The sequence below is a fragment of the Ixodes scapularis genome, unplaced genomic scaffold, assembly GCF_016920785.2.
Source record: "Ixodes scapularis isolate PalLabHiFi unplaced genomic scaffold, ASM1692078v2 PGA_scaffold4__175_contigs__length_147842914, whole genome shotgun sequence".
Taxonomy (NCBI): Eukaryota; Metazoa; Arthropoda; class Arachnida; order Ixodida; family Ixodidae; genus Ixodes; species Ixodes scapularis.
In genome coordinates, this window is record NW_024609879.1 from 113394586 (window position 1) to 113415376 (window position 20791).

General features: G+C 45.4%; 1 protein-coding gene across 4 annotated transcripts in view; it reads right to left on the reverse strand.

Moving 5' to 3' along the window:
• Positions 1 to 20791, reverse strand: part of LOC115320779 (TNF receptor-associated factor 6) — a 47017-nt gene that overhangs the window by 1474 nt on the left and 24752 nt on the right. For all 4 annotated transcript variants that reach the window (XM_040220957.2, XM_042293366.1, XM_040220958.3 and 1 more), the window contains 5 exons: positions 15980 to 16138; positions 14215 to 14370; positions 7153 to 7227; positions 1112 to 1186; positions 367 to 435 (listed from right to left, as the gene is read on the reverse strand). In XM_040220957.2, the coding sequence (XP_040076891.1) occupies positions 367 to 435; positions 1112 to 1186; positions 7153 to 7227; positions 14215 to 14370; positions 15980 to 16138 (534 nt within the window). The remainder of the gene's footprint in view (positions 1 to 366; positions 436 to 1111; positions 1187 to 7152; positions 7228 to 14214; positions 14371 to 15979; positions 16139 to 20791) is intronic.

Consider the following 20791-nt stretch of genomic DNA (forward strand, 5'->3'; position numbering starts at 1 on the left):
ACTACAGAAGAAAAACCATGAGCCATTCCACTATGTGAAGGTGGGCGACCAGCGGTGCTGTTTAGCACACGACACAGACGTGACACAGTATTTTGAGCAGAGTTACGAACACATTTATTCTCTCGATCGGTGGTCATCGTGACGAAATGTACGCACACATATGTCGAGGACTATCGCCGCCCCGTGGAGCCGGAGGAAATAGACACGCACGACGGGACCGCCACCAGGCGGAAGGAAAGGAAACTAGGCTCGCAAGAGTTTGTAACGACGGCAAAGACAGGCCGGTACGAGCCCTCTGAGTTTTTGTTGACGCACACAAAAATTCCATAAAGAGATTCGCTCTCAAAAAAAAAAGCGTATACTCACCAGGATAACTTGATTAAGAAATCCATTGTGGGGGTCCTTCTCATGTTCCAGCATCTCTTTCCTTGGGGCCTTAAAACGGTTGTTGAAAAGAGCTCGGAATATGAGCAATCTCTAGTGGTTACGCATTAGCAATACTAGAATCGCAAAGAATAGGAAAATAAACTTTTTCATTGAAACATTTTCCGGAGAACAACTACCATCCCATTTTTTCATACACAACTAGCTTAACAGAGTCACTTGGTTTCCATAGACAGAGTATTCAAAACGTGCGTGAGTTTAGAAGAAATTCTGTCAAGCGACAACAGTCGGCTTTTTTCTCTCCCTCCCCGTCTCCCCTGGAGAGAAAGAATCAAGTTCAAGTTGAAGTTGAATTTATTTGCAAGCCATAAGATGCATGTCCTTTATAAAGATAGGCGCTTTGCCCCATATGCCCCGACAACTGATCTATGCTATCTGCTTCGTTAACTACAAGCATTTTTGGTGTGCCGACAACCGAAAAACACTATATTTAGCCATATGCTTTCTCCATAGCAAGGTTTATTAGTCTAAATTGTTTTCAAATATTTGTAGGGGTTTAAGGAAAGTACGAGCGCTTATCTTCAAACGTATAAACTGACTAAAAAAGAAAAAGTGTTGCTGGAAATGAATGACAAGAAATCTTTTATATATTCATATACATGTCTTAATCCAGCTAATGTATTGACACTATAACATACGTTAATGTTGCGAAACACAATATACTCACTTTCTCGTTGCATCCAAACTCTTTAAAAGCACATCCAATCAAAGCCTCTTCGCAGGTTTCAAGGTGCGCGTTTTTCTGCGAGATCATAATTAACGAGGTTTGGCTATTAGCAGGCTTAACAGGCGACATCTTATCTACAGCGTGCCACAAAAACAAAGTGCCGGGGATTTTTTAACCGCAAAACTCAATCGTCGAACGCCCAGTGTCCTCCCAAATAAAATGTAGCGCTAGCGGTCCGTACCAGGCTCAAGTTTCTGAACTAACCATTATCTTATTCAAAAGTTAAGTGATTTTCTGAAACTTTCAATGGAAAAACGGTGCTTATTCTCCGTAGTTTGCGCTATTCAGGTCCATGCATTCGCGAAATCGCAAATATATGGTTGTGCTACCCGAAAAATACGTGGACAGGAAGATATACACGACGTTTCGGGCGGACGCCATTCTAGAAGAAGGGCGTCCGCCCGAAACGTCGTGTATACCTTCCTGTCCACGTATCTTTTCCAGTTGCACAACCATATATTTGTGATTTTATGTTTAAGCTAATTGTGCTCGGCAGTGCCCCCATTCTCTTGGATACTTCCATGTATTCATAAGCGTTTTCGGCCACCATTTTACTGTAATAAATTTCCGAAAACGTTAAACTTTTTTGTTTTCAAGTTTGGCGCCTGGTTCCGGCCGCTCGCGCTACATTTGGACGGGAACTAAGTGTTTGACGATGGGTAGTTTATTTTTTAACTAAAAAACACCACTTTTTTGTGTGCCCGAAGCATTTCGTATATTTACAATTATTTCCAAAACGGCCATTTTTCTATCGCACAATTCGCGAACACGGGCGGAAAGAAGTATGTCAGCTCTTCAACATATGGTACATACCTATAGTGTGAAGGATATGAAACATTTTCGGGGACACCCTTTATAATATTGCAATTCTTTGCAAGACGCGAGGAACTGCCATTCTCGTTTTTAAATGCTTTGGCATTTAGAAACGCGAGTGCCAGACTCGCATCTTGCTCAGTAGATGCCCGGTTACTCCCGGGAAGTCACAACACACAATCAAGCAGACGCCAACGACGCGCGGATAGCTTGCTCGTCTAGCACTTTCTATAGCACATGCTAAAAGAGCAGCTATTCAGGCTCCGAGCGTTTGTGCCAAATAATCCAATATTTCATATCATTTTTTTTTTACTTCGGAGCGTTTTTTTTTTTTTTTTTTTTTTTTTTTTTTTTTTTTTTTTTTATTTGTTAGGGCTGTTTACAAGTAATTCGCGGCACGGCGTGAGTTTCATCTTCTCCGTTCTGTTATGTCTCGCTCCCGAAGTTGTGATACTGGAGTTGCCGCGGCACCCAAAACGGCGGCGAGGCGATCGAATCTAGCTCGACGCTGCATCGTATCCTGTATTATTATTCATTATTATTATTGTCACTGTTATTGCTGTTATTGTTATTGCTATTGTTAAACCAAGGTTATGAAACACGTGCTTCTTCGTATGCTTAATGCTTTTATAACGAGTTGCGATATTCCACAAGAACAAAAAACCGCCATTGTAAGGCTCTTGTTCAAAGGTGGAGCAGCTATTCAGATTAAAGACTACCGCCCGATTTCTCTGTTACCGATTATTCCTTAAATTCTCGAAAAACGTAAGTTGCATGTTATGTCGTCATCATTGTGGACCGAACCACGGAGTTTCTTTGGCAGCTGTCGTTACAGCGACTTCCCAGAGGCGTACCCAAGAGGCGACCTGCGGCTACTGGAGCCGTCAAGACCGTGAGCGAAGTGGACCTCCCTAGTGATGCTAGACGTGTGCTCGAGTGCACCGGAATTACTTGGCCTCGTCCGGGCGGTCTCTAGGTGCGCTCCGGTGGACGAGCTTGAGAGATGCATTTCCGATGGTGTTGATGTGCTCCCTCATATCAATCAGTCATTGTCTCGCGTGCCGGTTAAACACGTGGCCTCCATTCTGAAGGAACGGCGGTTGTCAGTCCTCCCCACCGACAAAGAAGTAGGTTTTGTTGTGTTAACGGAGGGCGTGTCTGGTAGCAAAGCCCTCGAAAGCCCTTTCCTCCGTGTTCACTCAGCGGCAGGATATGTCACTGAAGAAGCTTAAACTAGAAGGAAGGAATCTGTGCAATCGGTTAGAACTTGGCCGTTTGGTAAACAGCATTGATAATAGCAAGAGCGGGTGCCTGCAAATTTTGTTCAGTGCTAATACCCACACAGTAAACTGCCCGTTGAGGGGGATAGTTTCAGAGCAAGGCATATGGCAGAAGTCGATTGGTACCTTTCTACTAGAAAAACTAAAAATCCTAAGCATTGACGACCCTTTTTTGATCAGGGGCCCTAACGAGGTCGTTGAATTTTTGAAGACGAACACTAACAAAGTTTTTTTGGCCTGTTCTTTTGACATCAAAGATCTGTATTATTCCTTACCCCATGACAAAATGTCGGGTTGCGTGGAAGACTGTATTAAGAGTTACGGGCATGAAGCAAAATGAAGCTGGCATGACTGTGGAAAACATGTTGGATTGCTTTAATTTTATTTTAATTTGACTTTTGCGGAGTGGAATAACGGTGTTTATCTCCAAAAACGAGGCGTATGTATCGGTTCGTGTTCAGCGCCTATTCTGAGCTATATATTTTTAGCCCATCATGACAACGTCTTTCCGGACCGCCTGAGTGGTTTTAATGGAGGAAAGTTTTTAGGTATGTAGATGATTTTTTAGTCTTTCTTGACCACGATACGTCCCGGTTTCACTCCGTCGTGGACTTTTGGAGATGCCCTATTCCCCTTCCAGCTCACACATGAGCTTTCAATAGATAACGTCATACAATTTCTAGACCTCAAGCTAACCCTGCCGGATCATCATGTTTGTTGGACCTACCAGCCCAGGGCCAATAAGCCCCTGTTGCCGTATAAGTCATCCCATTGTAAACTCGTCAAAAGAGGTTTTGTGAAGTTGTGTTTTGTGAACGCCCTTCGCAGATCGTGTAACCATGTGGCACATTCAAGTCTGGGGAAGCAGTCAGAGCGCCTGTTATCAGCCGGTTATCCCAAGAGTGTGCTGGTGTCTGTTGTGGAAGGCGTTCTCAGGGGGCTAAGTGTTCAAGATAACCCTTTTCCGGGTTTAGTCAAAGAGAAAGAAGTTAAACAAAAGATAGGGGTTGTTCCCTATATGCACAAAGCTGCGCACAACCTTAAGAAAATAGCAAACCGAGTGAATACGAAGGTTGTTTTCTCGGCTCCGGAGAAGCTAATCAGGTTGTGCAGATTAACGAACCCCTTTCGCGGAGGGCCCCCTGTGCTGTGGCAAGAAGCATAGAAACCTGTTTGTCGGTTGCGCAGAGGGAATCGTGTACGTGATTCAGTTGTCATGCGGTAAAAAGTACATCGGGCAAACAGGCAGATGCCTAAATGATAAGTTACGAGAGCACAATTTGAATGTTAATAACCACCGCAACGGTCATCTTTCAGTTCATTGTCACGATTGTGGATGCAGGCCCTTGTTCAGCCTGGAAAACAATGCGTCAGTGCTGCCTCCATGGACCTGTTAGACAAGGAGTTAGCGTTTTCGCGAGCGACGATGAGTCCTGGAATTGGCTGAGGTGAAGCGGTTTGAGTGTATATATGTCCCCACCCCCCCCCCCCCCCCCTTTAAAAAAAAAAATAAACAGTTGAAGTAGCGCTTCCTTTTGTCTAGTCTCCCTTTTGTCCTCGTCTTAAGCGCCATCATGACGTCAAAGTCACAGTACCAACTAGCCCAGCAATCTGCATTGTTTGGTTTTGTTCAGGGGAGGGGAACATACCCATTGCTAGAGTATTTTGCAGATTTGCTACTTTACGGTTTTGAGAAACACTTTGTTAGCTGCGCTATTTTTTAGATGTATCGAAACCATTTGATTCTATTAGCCATTCCCTCCTAGTAAAGCAGTTATATTGTTTTGAGCTTTGTGGTCTGCTTTTCTTTTTATTTCTTTCAAGCTACCTTACAAAATTGCTCACAACATGTAATAGCAGCAGAGTCGCGAAGTTTACGAACAATCCTAAGATCAATTCTACCTAGACAGAATTAATTTGTTGATTAATGATATTCATACATATATTTCTGAAGCCAAAATCTATTAATATGAAGACGATACTGTCATGGTTACGCGTCATATTAATTACGAAGATGCTGCCCGCTCAATGCAATGCGCTGCGACTGCGGTCATAAAATGGTTTCAACAAAATCTTATCGCCATCAATGTAAATAAGGTAAAAATATTTTTTCCATAATCCCCTTAAATACGTAGGAGTGAATTTATTTATTATTTTAGATCACTCAAAATGCGTATCTTGCAAATGTTTTCCTTTTGTATATGTTGAAAGTGTAAAATACCTCGGCGTTGTTCTTGACTGTAGTTTAATCTGGGGTATTCAACTGATGTCCCTTTGTGCAAAACTGAGGAGTGCCTGTTGCCTGTTATAACAGACCACTTATGCCTTTTTCATTACGTAATTTAATCATTCATGCGCTTGCATATAGTGAATTCACATATAGAGTTGCGGTGTTTGGACACTCTTCCGGCTACTGTAATAACGAAGTGGATTCTATTTTGAAAACAAAAATACTGAAAAGTGATTCTTATGCCATGCAAATTCCTGACGGTACTGTCTTGTCTTACTATTTAATATTGCCACGTCTCGGAACACTATTTATTAGGACTGTTGTCCTACGCCACTTTCGGTCAGATGATTTAAAAACCGAAAACCCTTCACCTCATTCTCTTTGTTTTCAATATACTTACAAAATTTCCTTTGTCCGGACTTACAACGGCAGGACTACACGCGAATATTATCTGCCAGATGTCGTTAATAATAGGCGTTCTAAAATTCTGCAGGCTAACTGCATGAGACAGCTGGAGGCAATGATAGGATTTTGTCTTTTCTAACGGTTATGCTTCCCAATGATTTTTATACCTACGGCGTGTCAACTTAAATTATACTTGTCATCTAGCTTTTTGTTTTGTCTTCCAAACTGTTTTATACCTTGCTTTCGCCGATTTCTTTGTACGGCAGTTACTGCTTTTGTTGTCGTAGATGCTAGTACAATCATCTTTATAACGTTTAGTTGGGCGGCGTCACACATGCCTTTAATGGCATTATTGCCCCCGCACTCTTGTGTACCATCATGAATGTTCTTCAATACAAATGACTATGAGTATGGCTAGGACTACAACTATTAATAATATTATTAATACAAAGAAATAATAAACTGTAATTTTTATCAAAAAGGTGAATTAACGCTACCTTGGCCACGATTGTGGTGGGATGGAAATATTTTCCCAATGGAAGCTGCACCTAACGAATTATTTGATACGCCGAAAATAAAGTTACAAGGTTGCACAGATAAATGTTTCTGGTGCCAGTACTAGATAAACAGAGAACACTGATGCGCGCAAAAAAAAAAAAAGTACCCTACGCCGCCCAAACAATCTAAACATGGCCGTGTCTATTTTCCCCACAGATGGCAGAATCTATGAAATTCTCCCGGCAGTCACTTCCCATTCGCTATCAGAAACTACGCAACGACTGCCGTTAGACTACCAAGTTTCTTATTGTCACTTCATTTCGTGTAAACATGTTTCGTGGACAACGCTGTGCGGATACAGGTCTCATGGACACGTTTCAATGACACAGGTTACTCGAATTCCACGCTGCAGGGACATTTGGTCGCGCGTCACTGGAGCGCGTAATAACATACTCGGCCCACCCGTTAACGCCGCTTGGCAATGACAGTCAGGGGCGGCTCATTACAGAAAAAAAGCTAATCCGAGCTGTCGGTGAAACGATCTATTGATGAAACAGTGCTCGTCGTTTAAACGATCTGTCCACGGCCGAAACGTTGATTTATGAGCTAATGGCCGCTGCCAACAGGAGGCGACTGCAGGTAGAATTTTGGGGAAATTATTATCTTTAATGCCGGAAGAATAGACACTTTCTTTTAACATCGTAGTCTAAAAATCAAGCCAATTGCCCGCTTTGACATTTAGAACCCATACTCACTTCATCATCGCCTTTCAGTTCCAATTCGCAGTACTCGCAAGCAAGTTTCTTTTTTTCACACTGCTTCCTGTGCTCCTGAAATTAAATATACGGATCAGGTCATGAAGAAGAATATAAAGCGTCAACTACAATCATCAATGTCACCTTGTCTCTAAAACAAAACGGAGAGCTTCTAGCGCCACCAGTTCATCTTAATTTCTTGTGTACAAACTTAACTTTAATATACGGCGGTCAAGGCACCGACTTGTTGTTGAAATAAATATTTTCGTTTTATTCACTTCTTTGTTGCTTTCAAGCAGAGCTACATTGCTGCAACCTTTATGATATCAATAGAGACGGACGGACATTGCATTCTTAAATAAATGGTTGTATCATTTGAAAACGCTATACACAATAGAAACTATAAATATTTCGAGCAAGCAGTTATTATCTTAATATCGTTTTACTTATTTTGAAGTGAGTATTTGATTAGTAAGCCTTATCATTCGATTCTAATAACGCCTCTACATTAAAAGCTTCTTTTGCCGACAGTGTTTGTTTTTTTGGAGAGCAATCACTCGCTAAAATTGATTCGAGACTATAATGTGTCAACATTGCATTACGTCATCATTGACTAGGCTGTAAGAAAAGATTGGTTGCTCGGCTTTACTACAACAATAAATGGGGAAACGAAAATATTTTTCAGGTGTATGAAGTATCCGTGGTTAATATTTTAGACTCAAGCGCGAATGTAACAAGTTAGGGACGACAATTAAATATTCCACCATCCTTCACGCTCCAGCTGAATTGTTTTTACTAAATATATATTTTAGCTTTGAAATGTAAAGCGTTGTCTTTTGTATAGCGTACGCCGCAACATAAAAACATTTAAAGAAAGCCAGAAATTACAATCAGTACCATTTCCTGAACTCAAATGAAACCACCCAACCATGTTGTGTTATGACAGATTTTTGTCTGTATTTCCTACCATGATCTCACTCTTCTTTTTGACGCACTGTAGAAATTGTGGTGTCTAGTATTAGCGCCCACACAATTAATAAACCCCACTGATATCGGCTTCACTTTAGAATTGGTAAAAGTTTAAACAAAGGTGTACGTTAATAAATAATATCAAAAATATATAAACATACATTAAGATCTATTTCAAGTATAGACCTTTGCAAAGAATAAACTTCTGCGCGCTGCCATCTGTTGTCAATAACAACCGCAAGGTTTAACCCAATACGAACTGTTTATTAGTCTAAATCTACAACTCAAGCTTCGTTAAACAGAGAAAAGTTCCTTTGCATGGAGTCTTTCGTTGCGTTCCTCTTTCGATGTTCCCTGAGAGCCCGTCGTCCGGTGATCATTTTCCTTCTCCTCCTCCGACCGACGTTTCAGATTCCGCTTCTTTCCCGGTCCACTTTTCGCACCCCGAGATGGTCGATGGCGGCAGCAGGCGTCTTGTCTTGCTCAAGTTCGCCCGAGGTGGTGTAAACATGACGTGAGGCCGCGGGAAAAGCTCAGTCCGTCAGGTGCCAGTCGAGATTACCCGAGCATCCACGTGCTTTCCTCGTGCTCGTCTTTCTTCTTTGTGTGTACTTATTTTTTCGTCCTGTCTGTTTACGCTCTTACGCTGTGCCGTACCACGTGAGATTTATCGCCATCTCGTTGTCGGTTTTACTGTTTCTTGCCCTCCCGAGCTCCGAGTCAGAGTTCAGACTTACAACACCATCTTTGTCTGCTGGGCTGTGGAACGCCTTCTGAGCATGCGCTGTTGGTCTGGTGTGTGGTACAGCTGCAACGGAAAAAGAGTAGCACAAGTGACCGATGACCGGAGCGGCAAAATCGCGACACGCGGCGCTCTTGTTCCCGAGCGCGCCAATAGCGAAAGTGACAGTCACGTTTCATGTCTCAACGCGGGGGCGGCCGGCAGCAAGCAGCTTATTTGAAAGCCTGCATTTTGAAAGCTATCTTATCCCTCAACTTTCTGCCGGCCACCCCCACATTGAAAAATGCAACATGACTTGCACTCTCGCTATCGGCGAGCTCGGGGACAATAGCGCCGCGTGTCGCGGTTTTGCGGCTCCGGTCATCGGTCTCTTGTGCTACTCTTTTTCCGTTGCAGCTGTACATCGGACGCTGAGCGTGCGTCCACAGCTCACTGATTCAGCATTTTTCGCCCGTGTGATGAGCGATGGAAAGGTCTATAGATAATTATAATCTAATTAGTAGACCTTTTTGTATTTTCCATTAGCCCGTTTTCGGTACAAACCACGTGACTATGACAATGTGTACGGAAACCTACTGCGCACAACTATGCGGTACATGGAACGCGTCTCCGACTGGAGTGTTTTCCGCGTCCTAAGAAGTGGTCCCTCCAGTTCCCCCTGATGACGTCACAAAAGTGTCATATTGTCGCCGGGCGCGATCGTCGCGGTGTCACAACAGCGGTTGTGAATGGGGCAGACGTCTGTTCTACTGCAGGTCGCTTTCCACCTTGACAGTGGCAAGGAAGCTTGCGGGCATCTTCTAGCTCCGATTCCCACAGACCCTGTTCCCGTATGAATATGACACTGCAATACTTCGCTCTCGGCAAAAGGGTTTAATCACTCACTCATTGCCTTGGGGGGTTTCGGGATCGGGGGACGGTTAACAGCGAGGCCGGGGGAGAGTGCGCTGCCACAGCAGCTTCTCCGAGTCCCAGCGGTGGTCGTCCACACCGCGTCATGGGGACGTCGTCGTCCAGGGTCGCTGTCCGGTCCGCTTGTCGAGTCCGCCACTCGACGTAGTGCCCGCACTCCCTGCGCCAGCGTCCGGCGCCGTCCGAGCTCGCCTCCATGACCGGTCCCTTGTCAAGTCGGCAGCCCAAGCCCCTTCCTTTGTCTTCGTTCCCCTTTTAAGACCTTCCCAAGTCCTTGTCCCGCCGACCGTCCAATCGGGAACCTTGCTGCGACCGACCCTCCGACGTCAGCGCTGGGTGAGGGGGCGCTTGCCCCATCCCTCCCGGAGAGCTCGGACATTCCGCGACAGGCCGGCGACGTGAAACGGGAAGGTCACCGGGAACGAAGGAGCGCCCGACAATACGGCGGCGGGGACCGGCAAGGTCACGGAGAGCGGAGGAGCCAGGGAGAGGGTCCCCACACCTCCCCTCCCTCAAGGCTCGGACCCCGGGGGGCTTGAGGTTGCGTGGTCCCCAGGACCCTGGGCAGGGAGCTCGTTCAGCTGAGTGTCGCCGATGACGACGAGCACCCTCGATGATGATGATGGCATCAAACCAGGCAGGTCAGCGGTGAACGTTGATTCACTGGGAAGCTCGTGACCGACGGAGCACGGTCCACGAACTGGTCCGGAGCACCACAGCTCACAACACGGACGGGCACTCAGGCACACACAACACGCCGGCACTTAAAGTTCGCTTCCGTCCCTAACGTAACAGACAGCGAATCGCGCAAAAACGAATAGCGGCACGCTATATCAGACAGCGCGACGAAACCAAAATCTTTCGATCGTTGGACATGCCACGAAATAAAAACAAAACTCTTCATTTCAATACTAACGGGCAGGCAATCATCAAGAACGTCACGCTACACGTTCAAGAGGTACATAAGAGGAAATCTATTCCTGAACTAAAAAGCGTGAGCACTCATTGTATACTCAAATCGTACATACACCCACTATACAACATTTGCTCCTATCAAACTCAACTGCATTCTTTTAAAACAGTAAGCAATCTACCAGAGCGTCAGAACCGCACACCTCTGACAACAATATTAATCTCAAACACACTCGCGAAGAACGCATAAAACCTCAAAAACCAAGAATAACCTTCCGTAAAACAGAAACGGTCACAAATCCAGTCCCGTTCGCGAGGTGCGACTCGGAAGGAACACGCTGCCAACAACCCATGACGGGCACTCATGCACTCGGCGTTCACGCTACCCGAGCTACAAACACGCTACAGCCAAGCTGCGCAGCACGCCTTCATCAGAAGGGGTAATCACCTTCCTGAGAGGCCGTTGTTCCGTGGTACCGGCCACTTACACCAGTACAAAGGGAACAGTACCTGGATCGTGCGAACAGCAGATCTCATTGGACAGCCTATTTACACGGCTATGTCCGCAACGTCTGGGCATGTACCAGACGTTACCGCTTCACTGCTCGGAGGTGACCACCCAACAGGAGCGACAAACGCGTAACGGCGGTCCGCACCGAACCCCGCACGGGCTCGACAACCGCGATAAGCGCATCGACGCACGTTAGAGTTCTCCCTCGGCCAAACCCCGACACCGCATAACTAAAAAGTCTTCCAGATGATGAAAAGGCCGCCCGGGATCGAGCAATAAAGGTACGCCATCAACGCGTCTCGCGACTCTTCGACGTTCTCGAATCGAGCAACGTGTCCACATACAAACGCAGTAGGTTACGCACAAAGCTCGCCCCCAGCCAAGTCAACACGCCGCATGACTGAAAAGTCTTCTTGCGACTGTAAGGACAGGAAGGGTTCGAACAATGTAAGTATCCCACACGCGCACCTCTCAACTTCCGCGCAACGAGCGCGATACCAAAATGCCAAATAATCTAACCGGCCAGTCTTGGAGATGGACGAGCTAATAAACTATATTTGCTCTGCATAAACAGTTTCCGCAGCGTCGAAGTGTCTACGGCATTTACCGCCGCATTCCAACACCCGCTACCCATTCATGCAAAGGCTGCAGTTAGTACAGCGACGGGCTGACCCAACGCACAACAGTTATAGGCCGCCGACGGCCATGCCGCTGCCATAATTTCTAGGCTTCCCGGGCACGTACCCGCCGACGTGAACCGTACGTTTTCCCGGGCCAACCGCGCATCTGTACAGGATAAAACTATGAACCACTCGTCACATACTCGCAAGACCGCCACTCCCCTCGTGCAGGTTTTGACTGCACGAGCCCAGCTCTTTCCTCACCTAGCTGTCTTTTCTCCCCTAAATTTATAATTTATCTCTAACCCAGGTCTCTGCACGACCAATTACGCTCTCTACACCCTCGCGTCCCAACGCGAACCCAAGCACGGCTGAGAACCGTACTGTATCCGAGCAGCGCAAAGCGCGCGCTGGCCGCCGCTCCTCCGGAGACGGAGAAAACGAAATGAAAGAGTGCCTCCCGCCGCGAGGCTCAACCATCGATATGGCGGTGTGAGGATCCGGAACCAACTGTGCGCACAATTAAACGGGATCAGCCTCACGACTCTACAACCAGATACGCACGGGTAATGCCCATCGCGTCAGACTGGACTCCACGGAGCATTACACACGCACAGCCACTGACAAAGTGAAAACGGAAACTCTGTCGTTTTCGGGATTCCGATGTCCACGCACCGGACATCGCGTACCCGGCACGATTTAGTGGGCTGAGCCCCTAAATGTAGCCTCTGGCCACAAGGTACTCGTTCAAAGCGATCTTGGTCGGAACCACAAGAGCGCATCCGTACCTTAAAACGCTGTCAACTAACGACGCTCAAAACCGCGCCGACAGCTCAAGCAAGGCCAACTGGGAGCTAGCATGCGATCAAACCGAGACGCTAGTCTCCTCCCGGACAAAATGCAATGCGGGAATAATTTCCAAACACAGTCCATGCAACCGCCATCCGCAATGGGAGCTTTGTCCACCCAGAGCGATGCCTCTTTAACGCGTCCGATCCGTAACAAGCGTTACAAACCATTACATCGATACGCGAACAAAGGCGGTTAGGCGCGTCACATCCCCCGAAGCGTGAGCCGGCATCTTTCCAGCAGACATGGACGGCCGGAGGCGTAGGTGGGGGGACGCCCGACGCTACATGCCTCGAGGGGTGCGGTAATTTCGACGCACACAGCGCTTTTGCGTAGCAGGATCAACCTGCCAGGGCATCGAACGGTGCGCTGAACAGCAAACACTCAAAGCGCTTCTCGTAACGGGGATAAGCGAATTCCTGACAGGCTGGGGAAAAGGGTTAATCCCTTAAAACAGCGGTCAAAATCCGCGCCTTCTAATCAGACAGGCGATAATGTCAGGGCCTCCGTGCGGCGCTCCCGCAACGAAACTTCGTGCGGCGCTCCCGCGACAAAGATGACCCCCAAAAAGAGCGCGAAACAGTGCTTAATTCAACCGGAAACAGGTTAGAAATCGGAATGCCTGCCTGATCCAGAATCAGGCCCCACGTTGGACGCCAGTTTATGCGGGCATCTTCTAGCTCCGATTCCCACAGACCCTGTTCCCGTATGAATATGACACTGCAATACTTCGCTCTCGGCAAAAGGGTTTAATCACTCACTCATTGCCTTGGGGGGTTTCGGGATCGGGGGACGGTTAACAGCGAGGCCGGGGGAGAGTGCGCTGCCACAGCAGCTTCTCCGAGTCCCAGCGGTGGTCGTCCACACCGCGTCATGGGGACGTCGTCGTCCAGGGTCGCTGTCCGGTCCGCTTGTCGAGTCCGCCACTCGACGTAGTGCCCGCACTCCCTGCGCCAGCGTCCGGCGCCGTCCGAGCTCGCCTCCATGACCGGTCCCTTGTCAAGTCGGCAGCCCAAGCCCCTTCCTTTGTCTTCGTTCCCCTTTTAAGACCTTCCCAAGTCCTTGTCCCGCCGACCGTCCAATCGGGAACCTTGCTGCGACCGACCCTCCGACGTCAGCGCTGGGTGAGGGGGCGCTTGCCCCATCCCTCCCGGAGAGCTCGGACATTCCGCGACAGGCCGGCGACGTGAAACGGGAAGGTCACCGGGAACGAAGGAGCGCCCGACAATACGGCGGCGGGGACCGGCAAGGTCACGGAGAGCGGAGGAGCCAGGGAGAGGGTCCCCACAAGCTTCAGCAGCCAGGAGTTGAAATTCTACGACGCCAGCGACACTCGCCTTCACCCGTACTTTTGCCATGACTTGTTGCACTAAACGCCAGCATCGCGACATCCAATAACAAGACAATTTGACTTTTGTGACGTCATTTGTTACTTCTTTGGGAGCACTTTTGATCTCAGGGCGGGATAGGACCCTAAACACACCAGTCCAAGATGCTTTCCATATTCCAGGTACCGCAGTACAACCAATCACGACTTTATTCCTCACCTTTTCTAAAGAGTAGGCGTACACTCCTTCACAGCTCTCGCAGTACACAAGACGCATTGGACACTCGAAGGCATGCTTGAACTTCTCCTTCCGTAGTATCTCACCCTCGCAGTCGTCGCAGAACACTGGTTTCTCGAGGCATTCCTGGTCATGATCCTTCAAATTGTGATAAAAGTATAAAACATGCTAAGTACTACGTGCACTATTTTTCCATACATTCCGGAGTAGGGTAAGAAACTATACATCTAAAATTGCCTAATTAATGGGAAAGCCGTCTAGACTATCTGTCTTTACTAGCTTAGTTCATCACGCGCCTTGTATTCGTCTTTGGAACTTACAGCCAATAACTGTTGTCTAATTATTTTTATAGTGTCTTTTTTTTCGTTTACTCGTATGCAACGAGGCATTTTTTTTTGTAAAGTAATGTAATGTATTCAGTAGTAATAGAATCGATCACAAGATGGTTTGACACGAAACCAAGCTCGATTCAGTTTTTAATGTTTTCTTCTTTGGTTGTCTTCTTCAAACATAGGTATTTTCGCTAGTGGGCTGGTATACATTTTTTATGCGCACAAAAAACAGGGAACAAATTACAAGATAGAAATAGCATCAGCGAATATATTTTGACCAATTATCGTTCTATTCGAGATAAGATATCATACTATACCCATCAACAGTGCTCTCAGAAATTCAAACGTCTTTTAGACTAGGTACGGGTATCTAACAGATCGGTTTTGATTAAAAATGCCGTCAACAAATTCCACTGAGCGCAAATGTCGATATAAACAAAATATTAATGTTGAAGAAGTCAGTATCACGAACTAAGAACTGTAGGTATACTCCAAATAAAATGAATGTATGTCCCACACCTGGACAATATGCAGTGTGCTTAACTTTATTTCAAACTATTTTCTGTGAAAAGGGAGTGAGAGTCGCATGGCTGCCGTATCAACACATATTTCCCGTGCTCGACGAACATTATTTGAGGGAATACAAGTCACTGTAGGTCGGCCACTTAATTAACATCTGCTGATTATATTTTTCAATGTTGTTTCAATGGGGCGCACGGCAATCGCGCTATTGTTGACAATTACTATTAAAGGCTACACCAATTGAAAAAGTGTGCTAACAGGCAATGGCTTCTGGAGTCAATACTCTGATTAGCTGTCGCGACCTTTCGCCCGATTTGAAAATCGCGTCTAAAAAGAGCGCCCGAAGCTCTGCTCACGCTGACGCTTAAAAGAGTCACGTAGTCATCTCAATTACGTTGTCAGTGGGGTTATTCTTTTTTGACCTGTACCAGCCTGCACCGCTGCAGAAAAGTGCGAGTTAATGTACTTCCTTTGTTTTGAGATAGGCTGCACCCTTAAATTGAATACGACGGTTTGTTCAAAGTGCAGCTGGCGCAGGTAAATCGAACGAGGCCACTATCTCAGTGGCGTGTCTTTGAAGAAGGGGCAGACAACACACTGTTGAAATACTAAGAACCTGACTCATGACTACGTCACTCGTCTGAGCGCCATTGTAAGCTAAGCATCGGGAGCTTTTTCTTTTTTTGGTGCAATTTTGAACCAGTTTTCGTTTTTTGTCTTTTCTTCTAAGTATTATTGGAATCTTTTCTTCGTCAAAACATAAATGCAAGAGAAACATAAAAATTAAAAAAAACTCTGGGCTTAAGAGATACTGTGGGTATTATTTTAAGAAACAGCAGCGCAAGAGAGACAGCAAGTAATGCAACTCTTTCCGCGTCTTAAAAACAACTTACGCTGAGTTCATCATAAGACATTGCACTTTTGCAGGCGTCACAAAAAACTATTCGCTTCTGGCACTCCTCTTCTTGATGATTTTGTATTTTTTCATTGAGAACGTTGGCACCGCAGTCGGAACACTTCCTTTCGATCTTCGGACACTCAGACTTGTGTTTCTGAAAAAAGGGATACACTTGTGCGTACAATGGTGATGATAATTAAAAATAACAAATAAAAACCAGCGTAGGTCGCAAACTGAAAACAGACAAAAATATAATCAGCGCTTTTGTTTACCACAAAAAATACCTGCTGTTTCTTCTAATACTTTCAAAACTCCCTATAAATAGGGTGGTAAAAAAAATGAGTCAGAAAGAAACTGACAGGCGGACATCGAGGTTGCAAGAGACACACAAATGAGCCAAATAATTACGTAATATTTACCTATTACTGTTCTCATTAATAAAAATAAAGAAAGCTTAAATTATGAACTTGCTGAGCGTCGTCAAAACCCCCTAAATAAGTTACTGTTAGCAAGACTTGAAGCAGGTGAGAAGCGCGGGAAAATGCTAAAGGAACCATTGTTGTAGCCAACGGAAGGCTGGAAAAGCAAAAACTTGGATTATTATCTGATCTACTGCGTTTTCGCATCCCCAGCCTTCCGCCTGCTGCCCTAGCGGAAAGGTCAGTGCACTCCCCCGCTTCAACCGGCTTCAAATCTTCCTAAATGAATGAATTTATTTGAAACATGTGTATATTTTGACTAATTTTAATGCTAATTAATTTTCATGTAAATATTTTGGTAAATAAGTAGCGGGTTTTTGCAATAATCCTGACGTCCGCCCTGGGTGACTGTTTGTTCCCTCAGATAGTTTCTTTCTTTTCCATACCACCCTATTTTAATAAAAATCTCAAAATATTCGCACAAACACCTGTAATGAAAATAGAATGAACGCGCAAGGATATCAACAGATATTTAAACATGCCGTTTATCGTACAAAGGAAAACTTGGATTCCTGTGAGGTGTTGTGCAATGCAGAGGGTAAGCTCGTCTAGTTCTTGCACAGGGGTCGCGGTGATGTCAGAATGTCGAGCTCTTATCGGCTGATTGAAAATAATAGTGCGAAGACCTCGAGGCATCTAGCATTGAAGTCTACCCACTAACCTTTCAATCAAGGCAGTTAAGTATTTAGGAGTCATGCTTATTAATTAAGGTGTTTTCTTTTGGTTAGGAAAGTTTATCTTTCCAGAGTTGCGTCGGCATTGTGTTTTTTTAGCTTTCTACGTTTGGGTCGGCGGGGCCAGAGCGGCCGCGACGCGGGAGCGGTCTCCCCGCCGGTCGTTAAGAAGCGTCTCGTGTTTCGGGGGTCTGCTCGGACCGGGACCGAAAGAGCCCGCGCTGGAAGATGCTTGTGGCTTATAACCGAATGTGCGTGTATGCAGAGGGTTTTGCCGCTTTGTGTAAAATTGTCCTTTTTGCCCAATGCAATAACTTAGCGGTTGGCGCCAGTCAGGCTGGAAAAATTGCAGAGAACAACTCTACGAGGAATTTAGGTTTGACGGTTGGGGCGTCAGGATGACAGCTCGCCGACCATTGGAGAACAGTGTACCACGTGTGAGTGGCGGAGTTTGAAGAGATTGGTCGGTTCCTGAGGGGAAAAGAGGCCCCTACGGGCCTACAAAAAGAGCGCGGAGAAGATTTTGAGGGATTCGGACTTTGGATTTGATGGAGAGAAATTGGGGACGGGGGTCAAGACTTTAGACGAAGCAGGATGGTTTCCCAAGTTGGGACTTGTAACTAGAGTGTAAATAAATGCACATAGTTCTATTCAAGCAGTGAGTCGACCCGTCACTCAGCGACGTTCGTGCCACCACGCTGCAGACCATCGAAGCGGAACCTACCTCCCACACCACCGGGAGGAACAACTTTAACTAAGGCCAATCAGAACTGGGCGTCGTGCTGACGTCACCGCAACCCTTGCGCAAGATGCAAACGACTTGCTCTCCCTATAGTCATGAGCCAGAGGGCGGCCGGCAACTGGTGAATGCCACTGATGAATCCTAAATTTAGGTGACTTCTTTTTTATAAAGACATTTACACGATGACTTATTACTCGAAACCCCAAACAACGGGTTCACAACATTTTGTTATGTGTTGTGGCTGACACTATACATTTTTACAGTGCATTTTACATTTTTTCAGTGCATTCGTTGTGGCTTACACTATTGTATTATATCCCGTGAGGGGTTTCAAGTAATTCTAGATGTAAACGATCAGGTAAAAGTAGTACAAAAAGAAGTACAGTGGTGGATTTGTCTTTACGTATACAGGTGGAGAAACATTTCGTTACTACATGCTTATATCAGTCTCATTTTGCAAACGCTATGCAATGTAGAATTTTGTAATTTTAGCCAGCAAGAATTTATTATTTATGGAAGTAGAAAATGGTTTGTATGCGTATAAGCTATTAGCAAGCATTTTTATTAGAAGCTAATGGCTAATAAAATATGTTGCAATGCGTTGAAATCTTCCTGTATCAACAGGGCGTGCTTTTGCAGAACGACCCCTTGCCTAACTTTATTAGACTATAATTTCTCAATATTGCATTAATCCTCCGTGAGAAAATATTGGTGCTCGTTTTTACTAGAAGTAGGTGCGAGAATTAAAAGTGAACTATCGAGAAACATGATATTATTACTCAAGCGCGAATCTAAAATGTTACAAACGAAAATCATCACAATTCCGTCAGATTTTCTGCTGCTTTAGAAATTCACTTTAAAACGAAATCTCTCAAGATTCTGATATTAAGCCTTGTTTTTATTTTGGTACATGCCGAAACGCAAAACCAATAGTAAAGATAAACAACAATTTAAAATCTACTCCACCGTCTGACCTCAAATGTAACCACCCAGCCTTTTGTGCTCTAATAGCCTGGTTTTCTGTATTTCAATGCTTAAAATCCTAGAGTTATTATAATGCACGCTAGACGTTTAAATGGCCCTCGTGTGTTGTTTTAGAATCAGTATAGAGTTTAAAAAGGGGTGTACCTTATTAAATAAAACCAAGAAATATATAAATTTACATTAATTTTAATTTCAACTATATTGATAGTATCTGGCCTTGGGTAACCCTTTTATTTATCTTACATTATCGCGTTCCTGGAACAAGCGACATGACTAGGACTGTGTTTGAAGCAGTACAATAGGTACAACTACGGTGCATATGGAACGCGTCTTCGACTGGTCTGCTCAAAACGTCCTAAAAAGTGGCGTGTCTCAGAAGTGTCATGTTGTCGCCGTACGCGATTCTGGCCGAGAGGTGATGAATGTGGCAGACGCCTGTTCTACTGCCTGCAAATCCCTCTCGAGCTTGACAGGCAACAGAAGTTTTAGCAGCCAGGAGTGGGAACTCCGCGACGACAGCGGCACTTCACTTCGCTCGTACGTTTTGCCGTGACTTCCAGAACCAACCGCAAGGGTCGCGACATCCGATAACATAAAAATTTGTTTTTTGTGACGTCATTTGTTGCCGTTCGGGATCACAAGAATAATTTTACATCACGCACTCTGTAGTCGTCTATAGATCTCATACCAGAACATTGTTACTTTATTATTTGTTGCAAGTGCATTTTGTTTTTACTCATAAACAACACAGTGTTTTGTTTCAGCGATATGTAATGATTAGATGTGAAGTTTATCCCAAAGATATTTAGAAAGAAACAATCGTTCCAACATGCTAATAGCTTGTATTTTCTGTTTGTTTTATTCATTAAGCATCAGTAGTTTTCTTGGTGACTGGCGTGCATTCACTAGGAAAGTGTAAAAATAAAGTGAACTATAAAAAGATTTAGCAATTTTATCCAGCAATTTCTCTTGATCTTCTCAGTAACCAAAGAGAAGGCATCATTGTACCTATCAGCAGTACTCTTCGAAGTGTAAACTACTTTAAAATTTGGCACTATCTTGAAATATTGAACAGCGTTTTTCATTAACGATTAGTACTGTGCGAATATTCGTCATTTTCGATTAACGAATCGAATATTACCCTATTCGATTTGTTAATCGAATCGAACAATAATTTTCAAAAGTTATGAATATTTTTCGAATAATTTCCGAATAGTCGTTACAGTGTCGCGCCGCGAGATTCCCTTCACAGGCGTCTGTAGCGAACCCAGGGTAGTCCTTGTTGTCGGGCTCCGCCGGAGCCAGGTACCGACCAGGACATCAGGAAGATGGACCTCGGAAGCGGGTTACTTTTCGATAGACGTTTCATTTACATTTGTACAGTTGGTTCAAGACCAGAAAATAGAAGACATTTGCTTCTCAAAGTTCGCTCATTTTAAACACTTGGTTCTCCCTAGGTTCCTAGGTAGGGATCCCCACATCGGAGGATAGTCGGCCAATCACAGAAAGGTGTCCTGTTCAAACACCGCCCCACATTCCATGATTACGCACACTCAGCCGCCGTTAACACTTCACCGTCGGTCTAGACGTCGCCGAGAGTCTCACCGAAACACCGGCTCGTTGGAATTCACGCAGCTGGTCAAAACACCGTCCGGGGCCGAGACATGACGTGCCGCCTTTCGACCCTTCGTGTCTACGCGTTGAATGAAGGCGTCCTGAATCTCCTGATGATCTCATCGCCCCGGATCGTGCCCTGGTGTTTCGGTGGTGAAACCTGAGACGTTGTTTTCCCTCTTCGGAGGCTATATCCAGACTTGTACACGTTAAAGTCTGGATATATCTCGGCGCCCGTCTCGTGCGTTTGCTGGGCAGGCGTGCTTCCGAAGCGATGATGGTGCCAGGCTCGCTGAGTCAGATGATCTTGAACC